Source organism: Halyomorpha halys, unplaced genomic scaffold (assembly GCF_000696795.3).
Source record: "Halyomorpha halys isolate HHAL.00 unplaced genomic scaffold, Hhal_1.1 Scaffold1006.1, whole genome shotgun sequence".
NCBI lineage: Eukaryota > Metazoa > Arthropoda > Insecta > Hemiptera > Pentatomidae > Halyomorpha > Halyomorpha halys.
This window is the reverse complement of record NW_027111978.1, coordinates 326,593-341,232: the sequence shown is the minus strand read 5'-3', so window position 1 is coordinate 341,232 and position 14,640 is coordinate 326,593. Positions and strand designations below refer to the sequence as shown.

Below are 14,640 nucleotides of genomic sequence, written 5' to 3'. Positions count from 1 at the left end.
ATAATCATTTAGAAGTTAACGACAACTACAGAAATTAGTTAAAATAAATTAAGTTAAAATATGCAAAGAATTGCTTTTAGGGTCCTCTATTGCTTTTAGGAGTGTTTGATGAAAAGTCAATATATCCGCCTTTGAAAAATTATTATAAAAGAAATACTATGGGAGCATATCAAGTAGATAAGTCAAATTTTACTTAAAATGTTGATTTGTAACAACTATTTGACAGAGAAAAATTTGTTTTGAATTAGTTTGAAGAATTTTTAAAGTTGTAAAGAAAACCTTTATTTTATGAGAATACTCTTCATATCCATATAAGCACGTTCATGTTCAAGTATGGTATGACGCCTACTAATAATCATAATATAGCTAATAATAATCATAATAAAGAGATATTAACTGTAAAATTTGCTATCAACAATCAATTACTAACCCTCAAGATAAATTTTTCTTATTAGATCATACATTATGATTTAACTAAGTCAATGACAATTTGTTTAAAGAAGCAAGACAAAGCAGAAAAAAATCAGATACTTTATTGCAAAGAGATATTTTAATTCTGTGGTAGAAGTAGAGATCCAAACCCATAAGGCTCACCAAGATTTACTGCTTTGTAAAATTGCTAAGGCAGTTCCGATCCAAAGCCCCACTAGGCTACCTAATATAGCCTTCTTCACTCCTCCTGAAAAAGAAAATAAATTTAAACTTCAAGATATGCTAATGGCAGACTAGCTAAATATTTATTAACTTAATGTCCACTTTTGAGATGCTGGGACTCTTTCACTTATTTAAGACAATTACCAAGCACATATTTTCGGCTGAACTCACTAACAACAGGGATCGTGCAGTATTGTTTTTGTAACAAAAAGCATTAATAATATGAACTGGCTGAACCTCATAATTGGAGCCAATACCACCTATAATCGATGCCTATATAAATATGCTTGCTGAACTCCATCAAAGTCTAAATCTTCAGGACATCCTTAACACAATCTTCCCATCTATGTTTTATTTTATCTCTTAGACATTCACTCATCCCTTCAGGACTGATTAACTTTTCAGAAATTTGTTCATTATAAAGCTCAATAACTCTATATTAACAGAGTGTATGCTCCATAATACCATACTGTGTAGCTTCCGAAATTCACTAATGAATTTATCCTTCTACAGACAAAATATTCTCCATAATAATGTATCTTTGAAGACATTAAGGTATTTTTATACCTTCAAAATGAGGACTATAAATAATAATAATTGAATAAATTTTAACTTTCAGGTTTTTGAAAAATAGATGTAAATTAAAAAATAACAGGTACAACCTGACATTAATGTTTCAGACTTTTGGCCATTTTATATCCCAGATACATTTAAATGCATTAGTAGATCTAAATCTTAGGGGACACTATTTGATAGGATATCATGGAGTCTCCTCGGTTAGAATGGGGAACTATCGGAGGATTTGGGACGTGTGAAATACGTCCAAGCAGAAGAAGGAGTCTAGGGCGCCTTAAACAATGAGTTCAAATGTAATCTCAAGGTAATTTATTTGACTTTTCTATCGATGGCCCTCCTTGGGATCTACTCCGGTTTATATATGTTATTAATTATATCTACTTCTCTGTTTTCATCTCACGGTTTCTACTACTAATCATACATTTTGTTATAATTTTTTTTTTATTGATGGATCTAATCTTGTTTCAGTTTTAATCAATTACTGGATAAATATAACCCATCAAATTCCCAAATTTTTATTAATAAATTGATTGTTCTCAAAACAAACACGGAAAACAAGATAGATCCTTTAATGGGTCATCTATTCCTGAATATATTCAGCCCATCTTGTTTCCTAATCATCTTTATAAATACATTCATTCTATATTGAAGTTTCGGACACTGCTGTCCATTTAAAGTTTTCTTTCATTAATAAATTTTAAAACAAAAAAGTTATAGCATGCATGTCATTGTTCATCGTTTTACAGTTATTATTATTTTATTACTTCATTTATAACACAACAGATGTTTCTAAATACTATTGTGTTTACATTTAACCATTTAAAATTATAACTATTTCTGTCTGTAATGTTAATTTATAGTAAATTTTACTTATACATAGATAACCAATGCTATTCATTACATTTTGGAAAAATAGGTATAATATTATAGCTATTTATACTAATATTAATACCATTTATGTAATTTTTTCTTTCTTATCATAGTTTACTTGTTAAGTTTAGTCTTCTTTTAACTATTTTCTAATATAAGTATGAACTAAATTGTTCATTAGTACAAATACTATTATTATAATTTTTATAAAATTGTCACTATCGTTTATTATCTCTGTATTTATATTTATTATTTTTGCTACTGTCCACCTAATCGAAAGTCACTCCTCCTGGTATTTTCTGTTAGTTCTTATTTTTAATATTAAATTTATCTAAATTAATGTTGTAATCATTATTTAAATATTTATTATATCTGCATAATCGAGAATTATTTCACCTAAATCACTTTTGAAATTCACTTAATGTTTTATATTCTTCATTTTTTGTATTGATTCTTTGTATTTTTTTATTTAACAATTTTATTGATGAAGGAAATTTGTATGTATCAACAGGTTATAAATATCCAGAAATCGATAAACAATTAAAACATTATATTTCATTTTTTCCCATGTTTATTATAACAGGAAAATTGAGGAGTAAAACTGTACATTATAAGATTAGAACAAGTAAAAGATTTTAAGTACCTGAGTGCTCACCTTAACAAATATGGCTGGATAAATGGTGAAATAAATGAAAGACTAAAAGCTACCAGCAAGTTTATTAATTACCTAAAGAAAGATTTTATCAAGAAAAAGAAAATGTAAAAAACAGTACAAAAGTAGTTTACAAAAATACCCTCTTTCTGATTTTTACTTATTCAAGTGAATCTTGGACCCTCACCACAAAGTGCAAGAGCCAACTTCAAGCCTTGGAGATATCATACTTAAAAAATAATTTAGGGAAAGATAAGAGAAGACTGAGAATAAAATATAACAATAAAGTTAAATATAGGACTTTTCTCAATTGAAGACATCATCAAAGAACATTAGCTGAGATGGTTTGGTTATGTTGCTAAAATGACAGAAAGTAGATTAGCGAAGGTCATATATGAAACAAGGATGGAAGGACAGAGACCAAGGGGAAGAGTTGGGAAGGACACAATACACGAGGCCATTGGCCCAAAAGAGTTGAAATAAATGAGAAGATGGGTGGTTCAGGAGGGAGAGTCCTTGATCACACTCTATCGAAGGAATCCTCAGGCTGCTATGCGGCATAAGAGTAGGAGATTTTGAGACACTTCTTTTCTGCTTCATCAAAGTTTTTATATTTAATTTAGCAGTTTTCAAAGGTTTGAGAAACAGTACCAAATCATCAGCATTTTATCACGCAGCATTTTGGAACTAGTTACTTTTCTAAGGGGTGCTAATTTAAAAAAATCATGGGAAATAGCTTCTTTTAAATCTAAACCAACCTACGGAATGAGTAAGGATACAAAATAAAAAAATCAGTACATTACCCATAGTAGAAACATTAAAATCTATTGGACCATTTACCAGGTAAGGTATATGCCAATCCCGTAACTGCAGCTGCTGCTATGGTGTTACCAGCATCTTCCTTATTCCTATGTGTTGCCAAAGCAATTCCTGTAGCTGCGTAGACAGTGGCCAAAACACCAACCATATTACCAAGTTTACTGCGCTTCACTACATGGTTGATCAATCTAAAAAAAGGTATATTTTAATTATGAGATGTAGATAGTTGACCGTAGATTAATGCTTGAAGAAGTTTGTCGGGGGGGTGCGGTCAGCAAAGAACAACATAAATAAACAAAACAATATTTATTTATTTTATGCCGACGTTTCGACCTGAGTTTCAGGTCTTCATCAGGGCTATAGAACAGAAGAGGTAACATTTAGTACAACATTTAGAGTAACATACAATTGAAAAGGAATAGTATACAAACAAATTTAGAATTATATAAAATATTGAATTAAATCATAAATGATAAAAAATGATAACTGATAATTGAATAGTACAAAATTTTTTAATTGATTGATATTTGTGGAATTGTATGGTAGTAAATTGAAAACAGTGACTAATATAATATCATGTAGGTAAGAAGATATGTATGATATAAGATATGCAAGTAGTGTCTAAATTTTAATTTTATTTATTTAATTTTTCAATTTTTTAGACACTACTTGCATATCTTATATCATACATATCTTCTTACCTACATGATATTATATTAGTCACTGTTTTCAATTTGCTACCATACAATTCCACAAATATCAATCAATTAAAAAATTTTGTACTATTCAATTATCAGTTATCATTTTTTATCATTTATGATTTAATTCAATATTTTATATAATTCTAAATTTGTTTGTATACTATTCCTTTTCAATTGTATGTTGCTCTAAATGTTGTTGTTATCTCTTCTGTTCTATAGCCCTGATGAAGACCTGAAACTCAGGTCGAACCATCGGCATAAAATAAATAAATATTGTTTTGTTTATTTATGTTGTTCTTTGCTGACCGCACCCCCCGACAAACTTCTTCAAGTATATTTTAATTGCTTAGAGCATAATTAATTAGTTTTCAAATAAAATATTCATTGCATATCTTCAACAAATCTGCTTAACAAAATGAAACTTTTTTCTAGACTTAAATTAGATAGGAGATTTCATGCCAAATTAAAAATTAGGATCAGTATCTTTAGTCACTTGAAAATTAACCAAGTGGAAACAAAGAAAATACATTTTGAAGATATCCTTATATCTGTTAGATTTTTTATCGCTCAATAAATGTTTCATTAAACTCTTAAAGAAAATTAAAACTTTTTTTTTTAATTACTATTTTTAATAATTTTATAAAACATTTTTTTACAATTATTGTATTATTCATTTTGATCATATTCTGACATTATTAATAATAATTGAATAAAATAAACTTATAATTTCTGATAGGAGCTTCTAAAATAATTTCAACTGTAAATTAAGAATATTAGTAAAAAAAAAAAAATTGTCTACAACCAATGAAAGAGGCATTCATAATATTTGGCACAACATATTTACATGAAGACAAAAAAGTTTTCTTTTAAAAATAGCTTGCAAATATTCTGGTTTCATTGACATTTAAAAACAAAAACAAATAAATTTAGTGTCTTGTATTCAACAATGCATTCCACAGTTTTTAAAAAAGTGACCTACTATTGTTGGTTTGATAGGAAATGCTGCCAAGGATACTGAAACCAGAATCCTGGTTCAATTTCTGCAATGAGACAGCTGTATACATCCTTTAAGTGGCAAAGAGAAGTGAGCACATAAGAGGAGGAAATATAACAAAATTACTTATCAGGAAAAATAAGAGAAAAGTTGAAAAATTTAGGAAAAAACTCATAAGGAAAGATAAAATTGCAATAGATTCATGAGACAGCTTCAGCTTCATTGATTAGAGATAATTATCATGAATTTCAAGAAAATAATTTAAACTTACACTATTCTTCTTAATTTTGGTGGATGACTCAGAGCAGCTTGTTTGCCTTGAAGGAAACCGCGAAATGCACCCAATCCACTTGCTGTGAGTATAGCAATGCCAGTCTCAAAAAATGAATGCTCGAATCGACCTCTAACTGGCTTTTCAACGTTGAAATATATATAAGCATCATTACTGGGAACTACTGTTGTATTATTCTGTGGTAGAAAAGGAGATTCGTAGGTGTAGCCTGGTAGCTGATTATTATCTGAAATTGTATAGGCCAATATAAAAAATTAATTTCATTGATTGAAATATTACTGACAATATTTAAGAAAAGACATCGGTAATAAAATTAGGGAAGAATAATTGCTCCTTGTATAAAGAAAATTTGAAAAATTCTTTTTATTTATAAATAATTATTAAAACCACATAAGAAATAGTGAATCTAAATAGAAAAAGTTACAGATTCTTGTGAATTCATTAGAAACTACTTTATCCATGTTTACAAAAATGTTCAAACTTCATAAAATTACAAAATTCTATTTTTGTAAAAAATAAAACTTTTTTAGTAAAATATTTTCTAAAAATCTACATATCTTATTGGTTTTGCCACAATGGCTTTCAAAATATTGCAATATCCTCATGAATGACAAGCTCTGGAACATTCTGATTCTTCTTTGTCTTCCTTTTTTTGTCAAATGTTTCATTTTCAACTTTTCTAATTTTTATCCTTATCAATCCTCATTTTCGGTATAGGCTGTCATATTTATTAAAGAAACAAGTTGAGAAATTTACTTTTACTAAGTAAAATTTCCCAGAGCCCCTTTCATCTTATTTAAAAAATGTTATTTCTTCCCAACAGTATTATTTTAGTATAAAACGTGACTTTTAATTTTGATCATGATTGTAAAAAGATAAATTGGTAATATAAATAGTTTAAAATAAACAGATCCAAGCTCTACACAAGATTTTTTGTTCAACATTGCTTATTTTTTGTTTAAAGCCATTAACATGAAAATATCATGTTTCATAGAATTACTCATACATATTTTTTGCTCGTGGCCAATCTGACTGATTTTCATTTTTTTTTTCCTGTATATTTATGTATTCCTTATATTGTACCACAAGATTGAAGTTACTTCTTGACAATAGTACAAGCTTTGAGTTAGTTTGTAAGACAACCCCAGCAGAAAAAATAACCTCAGTCAAGGGTACTATCTTTGGAAAACGGCTAATTATAAATAAAATCATAACATTTTTTTGTAATAATTGCCAGTATTAAAACCAAGTAGAGATATGTTGTATTTACATTTGCAAATCATATTTAACAATAGAATCCAATATCTGGAGATCATTTTTTTTTTAATTTATACTGATTAAAATAAATTCTTAATGCTTTTTTTTGAATGATTTATTTTTAAATGAAAATCAATGATTAAGTATTTTTCAAGCTATGAATATATACTTCATATCCTTTATTTTTAGTAAAAATAATTGTTTGTTTTTTTACATTCCTATAGGATAAGGTAACAGCTAAAAAGTTTAAATGTATATTCAGGCCTTTTTGAACAATTTCGAGGAGCTAATTCTACTATTTGCAATAGAAAATTCAAAACCTATGGCCAATATTTGTACTTATATATACTTAAAATTAGACGACAGTTTTTCTCCAAGTGTTTGGATGTCTTGGAATGATGTACTGTCATATTGACGGCTGCTAATGTAAGATTTGGAGTATTTTGTCTGCAATATTTGATAGTACATCTTCTGTCTTGATGATGCTTGAACTGGCAAAACGTTGACTGATGAGTTGTTTGCTGGTGTTTTAGAGACTCAAGGTTTTGTCTTTTTAATTTTATCTTATCTCTTTTATATTACAAACAACCTGTCACAATACTATTTTAAATCACAAGCCTTTATACTCACTATATTAGTACAGTTAAACTTAGCAGAATAAAATAATAAATAAAATCATTAAAAGCTGGTATGGCTTATCAATGATATACATATATACATATACATATACACATGCATAACTTTCAAGGATATCCTTATAGGGAGAGATGGGAGGGTATCATCCCTCTCCAATGATTTGAAAATCCCTAAGTAGTAACAATTGAGATTTGAGAATCTATTTCAAACTGTGAAAATTGAGATAAAACAAAACTCAGTTTATTAAACTCAAGGTTACTTAAGTTATTTAAATTTGTCAATCTTCCCAAATCGTTTAAGATAAAGACAGATTTCAGGAAATGCCTAAAATATGTAATTTTTAATTAATAATTCAGGAAATCCTGTCAAAAATGGTGAGAAATTTTCGAATTTGTACCACCTCCCTCTTCCCAGCCAAATAAGCTATAGCAACCTCCCTGACCACTTTTACATTTTTCAAAAACTGAAGTAATTAGAATATTAGTCTAAAACTGTAAACTTAGTGAGTATATGGCCTTTTGAGTTCAACTTAATGAATTGGTACTGAAAAATATTAGGATTCATACTACTGTATGGAAAACATTCAGTAACATTTTGAATAATTTTAATCACAAAGTACACACTAATAATGAATTTCCTTGTTAAGTAGGATGAGGTTTGAAAAACTGTTTATGTCCTTCAGGAAACAATTATTGAGTTTATCCGGAAAAACAGCAAGTTGAAGTCGTAGGTTTCAAATGTTTAACACATTAACGAAGTTTTTTTTTTTTTTTTATGTCTTCTCTTTGTTAAGGTTATTTATAGTTTACAAGAAGAATATTATTCCTAACATTAAATCTTACATAGGGAATTCTTATCGCCATCTTCTAACATCTTAAATTTTTTCAAAGACGAAGAACATTAAATTTTTACATGGTGGAGAGAAAATAACTTAAAATTTAAAATATCTAGATGCTTCTGAAAAATAATCATTTCCTTAACTTAGATTTTACATCTCCTACATCTGTATGTCGTCATGAGAACGAGACAACATTAGAATTTTACCAACTTAACAGTGCATATTGTTAATACAAAGAAAATATATAATGGTTCGAAAATTGGATTAAGTTTAATTACATTTACAAAAAAATTGTGTCATTTGAAACTTATTTTAGAAAATTATTAGTGAAAAAAGATTATCAACTAAACCATTGAAGGCTAATTTTGATTTTCCATCATAAAGCTTATACAGAAATACGTCACGGAGGCATTTAAAATCTGAAAATAAACAAATAATAAATGATCATTTCATTAATAATTTATAGTCTATAAACCAATTACATTTTCCCACCGATGTTTTTTTTTTTCGGCTGCGGGGAACGAAACAAGATTTTGGACCACAATGGCTATCTAAGGGATTGTATTGAGAGAATGTTGGCTGTCGGAAAATCAAATATAAAATTTTAATACCGATAAAACCTATATTAATTTCGTAAGTACAATCATACCGATTTAAAAACAACTATTATATCCAAGTTTGAAAGCCTGCCAAAACATTAAAGTCAATTTCATAAAATTTTATAGTTGCGTCATTGTCCTTCCGACCAACAATATTTCGACCACCTTGAAAATCTGTACTCACCAAAAATCCTGTTTTTTTTTTTTCAAATAATTATCCATGGTTATTGTTAGGTGTCCAACCATGAATTATATTAATATTTAATTTCAGTAAAAAGTTGTTCAACCAATCAACCATCAACTAATTTCCTAGAAAATCCTATTGGTTTATTGTCAGTTTAATATTGTCTATCTTGCAATATGATTCTCCATCTCTCATTGGACAGGTGCGGATACAAATATGAAGAGAAAAAAATATATCGCCAAATTTATACTTTAACTACTGGTCTTGGAATATATTATATATATTATATTATATTATATATAATTGGAAAAAGAGGATCTAAAAATGACTCTTTTTTAGCTTGCTGTAGAGACGTCGCAAGTTGGCCGTAAATGGAATTGAATATGCTTATCTCGTAGGAAACTTTGTTTGCTTTAATTTGAATTTAATGTTTATCTTTTTAAAAAAAAAAATCATGGTTTTTGACTTGAGTGGAAAAATTAAAAATAATTCCAACATTTTTTTTATTTCGTTGTGAAGTTGGTGGCTGGTGAGGTGGAAAATCTCATACTCAGATTCTCTACCCTAAAAAAAGTTTAGAATCGTTGAGAAAAAATCTTCACTGATTTTTCCTGAAAACGTCCTTCCTTTTTAACCCTCAGATGATTAGACTAGCAGTAATATATTTCATGTAATTTATTTTGAGTGATACGCTATTTTGAGGCAACCATCATAGGAATCGTTGCATATAAACAGAAACCACTGAGTATTTTGTTTACTTCCATTTTTGATTCTGCATTGTTTATTATTAGTGAGCTTTATCAGGTTTGGAACTTGGTTTTACAGACACTTCCAAAAATGATTTCATCAAATTGACCCATCATCAGTTCAATTTTCTTCTATTGGTATCCTAAAATCAGGAAACAGTCAGCTCATCCTAGCCACACCAGTCCCTTCAAAGATTGTCGCAAAACTATTTTATCTATAACTGATTTGTAAATTAATTTCTAAAAATGAAAAATATCAGGTTTTTTTAAAAATTTAAATAGTAGAGTCTGAATCAAATATTTCTTTCTTTCCTTGTTTGATACTTACATGTCAAGTCTACAACCATGTTCTATAAAAGTAAGCACTTATTCTGACAGGTAGAATATTACCCACGGGAAATTTAAAAATATAGGATAAAATTAAAAAAAAAAAAAAAAGAAACTTTGGATGACAGACTATAAGTTTATAATATATATACAGCTAGAGGTCACAGATGATGAAATAGTATGCTTTAAGTCGATAATATAATATTTCTGTTTAGCCAAAAATTATAAATTAATCCTTTCTACTGTTTCGCAAGTGGAATCTCAAAATTTGGTACAGTCCCCCTCAGCAGGAAAATAAAAAAAAATCTCTAGGAAAACCCTCTTTAAAAGATTGAACTCACCAGAGTAAATGTTGCACAAGAAACATCACTTCCACCAATAAAGAAGTAAAGTTTGGGAGGTTTGAGTGCTCTTATAACCATAATTCTTAGAGAAGTACAGACATTACTTGAAAAAGTATACCATGGAGTCGAATACGCTGCTAAGCGGACATTCGCACTCTAAACACAAATAAAACATTTAGCACGTAAACCTTGTATATATAAAATTCATTAAGTGTGAAATTATTAACCTCTTCTGCAAGCATGTCTGCAAAATGACAAAATATGTGTATGTATCCTGTTTCTAAGTAAAATAAAGGTAATAAAGACTTTATATCGATGTCCTGCAAAATTCAAACTTTTATAATAAAGAAAATACTAAAATAAGGGGTAAAGTGTAATCTATAACATACCCCAACCAATAAGGTTCTGCACATGGCAATAGCACTCATCATCGAAAAATACAAGATATAAAATATTTGATCAAAAAGTTTTTTTAAACTATTAAAGGACCTAAAATATATTATTGAGTTTTAATATTTTATAAAATGAATTAAAATTTCTTACATACCTAAACATACTTAAATATTTCTTGATGATGTCTAATATTAATATTAATTTTTGGTATGATTTCTGAATCTGGAAGCATAGCGAGATCATTTTTCATAAATCTATCCATGGAATTCAGGTTTAAACATAGAACTTCAAAATTAGCAGTTAACTGAAGAGTGAACATCATAAATAAATGAGCCACAAGCACATCTGCAATGCTAGCAATTACGACAAAAGCTGTTTCAGTAAAATATACAAAATAATAAAGCAATTTTGAATCGATAGGTAAGATCATAGGGATGGGAGGTTTGACATCTGATACAAATAGCTGTTGTGTATAAAGGTTGGCCAAGATACTTCCCCAGGTAGTAAATACTATAATAGTGAACAAATCTGTATAAATTTTCATTCCAGATGTGAATAAGTCCTTTTGCCGTTTTTTGAAAAATGGTTTCGCATCACTATTACTATAAGAAAAACAATCATCAATTTGTTTGGCTACACTCATAATCTCTTCATGTTTAAAAAACTGTATTGAAAATAATCCTAAAGCTAAAAGTGAAAGGCAGATACGATGAAGAGCCTCTGTAGAATCTCCTTGCTTCATTTCTAGATACGTATACGTCCATACAGCCAAAGTGAATATCAATATTAAAGAATTGAAAGCTGAATGCAGAGTCAAAGTTTTATGAGGCTGAATACCGAGGAAGGACAGCCATTCGCTACAAAATTGTTGGCAGTGGTCATTTAATATCTCTTCTTCCTTATACCCTGAAACAAAGTGTTTTAATTAGTTTGAATTATTTATTTTTTTGATTCTGTTTAAATCTATAACCCAACATTGATAAACATTTTGTCTCAATATAGAAATAAATAAAAATAATATCGAAGAAATATTCAAAAAGATAACATAATCGAGAACAATTGAATTTGACATTGAAGTTGTTTATATTAATTCAAAGAAAATATAAAAAAAAAAAAAATTAAAAACATTTCTTTAGGAAAAAATCAGTGTATTCACAATTACTTCAACTTTTATTTTTTTTATTTAGTAATTAATTTTTATATCAAGCTTATTTCAATATTAATAATCACTTTTCAGAAGGAGGTGGTCGGGGCAGGAAAACAAAAATAGTTATTGGCCGTTTCATCCCACAATGCAGGTCTTCATCAGCTCTGGTGTATTGGAAGAAGGTATACACTACGGAACAAAGGAATACGAATACTTTTAATTCAGTTCGTATTCCTTTGTTTGGTACAAACCTCTGGATAGAGGTGCACATACACCTCTTACTCATATTTATATTAATAATTATATTATATTAATTAGTAATTTGAAAAATATTACTTATATTTAATTTTTAATCATACATGAATTTACATAGATGGTCATTATATCAAAACTTTTTTTATACTATTTATAGATGTTTATTAATCCCTATTTATTGATGATTAGTAGTTTTCATAATTGAAGTTCTTAAGTTAAGATAACTACCAACAAATTATAAATACATCAAACTTAAAAATTAACTCAAAGCTTTCCTTTTAAAAAAATTTAGATAGGAGAATTTGGAATTATTGTCATGATATTATTCATATTTTAAACTTTAAAAATATCAGCTGTAGCTTCAATTTCTTAAGGCTTCTTGATAATCCTTAGAGGTGTCTGAAAAGGAAATAGAATTAACACAGGGTACTGGAGACTGAGTATATCTTCTTTAGGTGCAATTTTTAAGCCATGTCACGTTTTATGGCATATATATTTTTGTGTTTAGTAAATACACATATACATCACTGCTTTAATTTAGTTGTGGAACATCTAACAAATAAACAAATTTTATTTTATTTTGGATTGGATCTTTTATACCAAGGATAGTACCATAGATAACGATTACTTTCTCTACTTGGGTCCTCTCACAGACTATCTGAAAGTTAGTAGGGCTATCTCAAAGTAACCATTGTCTACAGTGCAATCTATCGAATATGTCAAACACAAAATTTGAAGGTGATGGTCAGGGCTGCGATCAAGATGGAAGAAAAAATAGTTATCAACTATTTATTTATTTTCTGCTATCAACTATTTATTTATTTATTTTTTGTTTTTAAAAAATGGAGATTGTCTATTAAAAAAAAAATTTAACGATCCGTTAAAATCATCTCCATTTTTGAAAAACTCTAACTATCATTCTCAAATGTCAGTTCAGGAGTCTTTGTTTCCATCTCTCCAGAGACCACGATGATGACCAAAAGTTTGGGTCGAAACATCGACAGAAAATAAAAAAATTGTTGATAACTATTTCTTCTTCTTTCTTAACCACAGCTCTGACTATCGCTTTCAAATTATCATAAAGTCAGTGATCTATAAATTTATAAAAATATATAATTTTTTTTTCAAATTGCCCACTATTAAAGCAATGAAGCAATATATATAATAGTAATTAAATTCAATTTGAACACAATAATAAGAGGAGAAATTTGAATTCAGCTCATTCTATTATTACTGTACTGCTGTTATAAATAAATAATATTAATTATTTTTAAAATATGATATTCCTTTTGCAATTTACAAGTTGATAAAATTAAACTATTTCAATGCTATATAAATTATTTAAACTTTGAAAAATATTGTTTGAATAATAATATGCTGATATGCTTATAAATCTAGATTTCAAAACCTACTTTTTAGTAGAGAGAACATATTTCTGCAAGTTTTTTTTTTCCGAGTATAATCTTAGACAGGAATAAATCATCTAGCACACACTACATCCTTATATAACATTGCAAGATGATCGATAGCATAAATATTTTACTAACAATCTTTGAACTTCAAAGACGACCCTGCCTACTAATCATTCACTTATAAGACGTACCATATAATATTAGATAAAAGATAATGATACAGCAACCTTGAATGATGAGTCCTATTATTTTAGGAATTGATTAATTTTACTTGTATCAAGTGAGAGGGCTTTGCTAAACTGAATGCTCGAAAAAAAAGTACGTTAGAGGTGGGAAAAAAATCGGTGAGTAGTTCTTTAGTTATTTCAACCCAAACTCACAGTCCGAGATTACCGTTTACATTTTTAACTATCAAATAATATTATGTATTCAATCTATATATTTAAAATTACAATTTATGTTCGTTATTAATGTCCTATTCGTATACGTATTTGTCCTTATATTAATATATTATTTCTATGTAAGTGGATTTATCCTGCATAGATAAACATATAAATATCTTTATGAACTAGTATCGTTTACTTTAGAAATACTTATAAATTTTTAGAACGTGAAAAATGTGTACTAAATCCTTTTGACCGAAGAGGTTTACTGTAGATAGTTTACTTAATTATTATAGAAACATGCGAAAACCGAGCGAATTCGTTTCAAATGTCAGTGTTTTTTTTTATAACACTCCTCTATGCGATGTTGGGATAGTAAATACAATTAAAATTCTGTACAATAATATAAAACACAGAAAATGAAATAATAGAAGTATGTGTATACGTCGTTTATGCCTCGTAAGTTCTAAAAAAATCAAATACAAGATTTTCATATTATTAATATAAAAAAAAAAAAATCAAAACACGATTCCAGTGACCTCTTGATACTACCTCTTTATT

At 28.2% G+C, this 14,640-nt stretch overlaps 2 protein-coding genes and 1 long non-coding RNA gene across 4 annotated transcripts in view; 1 reads left to right on the top strand and 2 right to left on the bottom strand.

The window, feature by feature from the left end:
- Window positions 1-513: 513 nt before the first annotated feature.
- LOC106687744 (mitochondrial import inner membrane translocase subunit Tim23) lies at window positions 514-8,458 on the bottom strand. 2 transcript variants are annotated; one of them, XM_067049896.1, is made up of 4 exons: window positions 8,294-8,458; window positions 5,538-5,784; window positions 3,556-3,759; window positions 514-679 (listed from the first exon to the last, which is right to left on the bottom strand). In XM_067049896.1, exons 1-3 carry the CDS (start codon window positions 8,322-8,324, stop codon window positions 3,570-3,572), a joined length of 468 nt encoding a protein of 155 aa, XP_066905997.1. In that variant the 5' UTR covers window positions 8,325-8,458; the 3' UTR covers window positions 514-679; window positions 3,556-3,569. The 2 variants fall into 2 exon arrangements, with proteins under 2 accessions (XP_066905997.1, XP_014287266.1); XM_014431780.3 differs by having other exon boundaries at window positions 3,593-3,759.
- A 118-nt stretch (window positions 8,459-8,576) lies between these two features.
- LOC136796365 (odorant receptor 67c-like) lies at window positions 8,577-13,784 on the bottom strand. The gene is made up of 6 exons (XM_067049895.1): window positions 13,697-13,784; window positions 11,047-11,788; window positions 10,879-10,978; window positions 10,717-10,809; window positions 10,487-10,645; window positions 8,577-8,708 (listed from the first exon to the last, which is right to left on the bottom strand). Exons 1-6 carry the CDS (start codon window positions 13,713-13,715, stop codon window positions 8,649-8,651), a joined length of 1,173 nt encoding a protein of 390 aa, XP_066905996.1. The 5' UTR covers window positions 13,716-13,784; the 3' UTR covers window positions 8,577-8,648.
- Window positions 8,767-14,640, top strand: part of LOC136796366 (uncharacterized) — a 7,253-nt gene continuing 1,379 nt past the window's right edge. Inside the window, exons 1-2 of the long non-coding RNA XR_010844075.1 lie at window positions 8,767-8,922; window positions 12,120-12,211. This is a non-coding gene — a long non-coding RNA (uncharacterized lncRNA). The remainder of the gene's footprint in view (window positions 8,923-12,119; window positions 12,212-14,640) is intronic.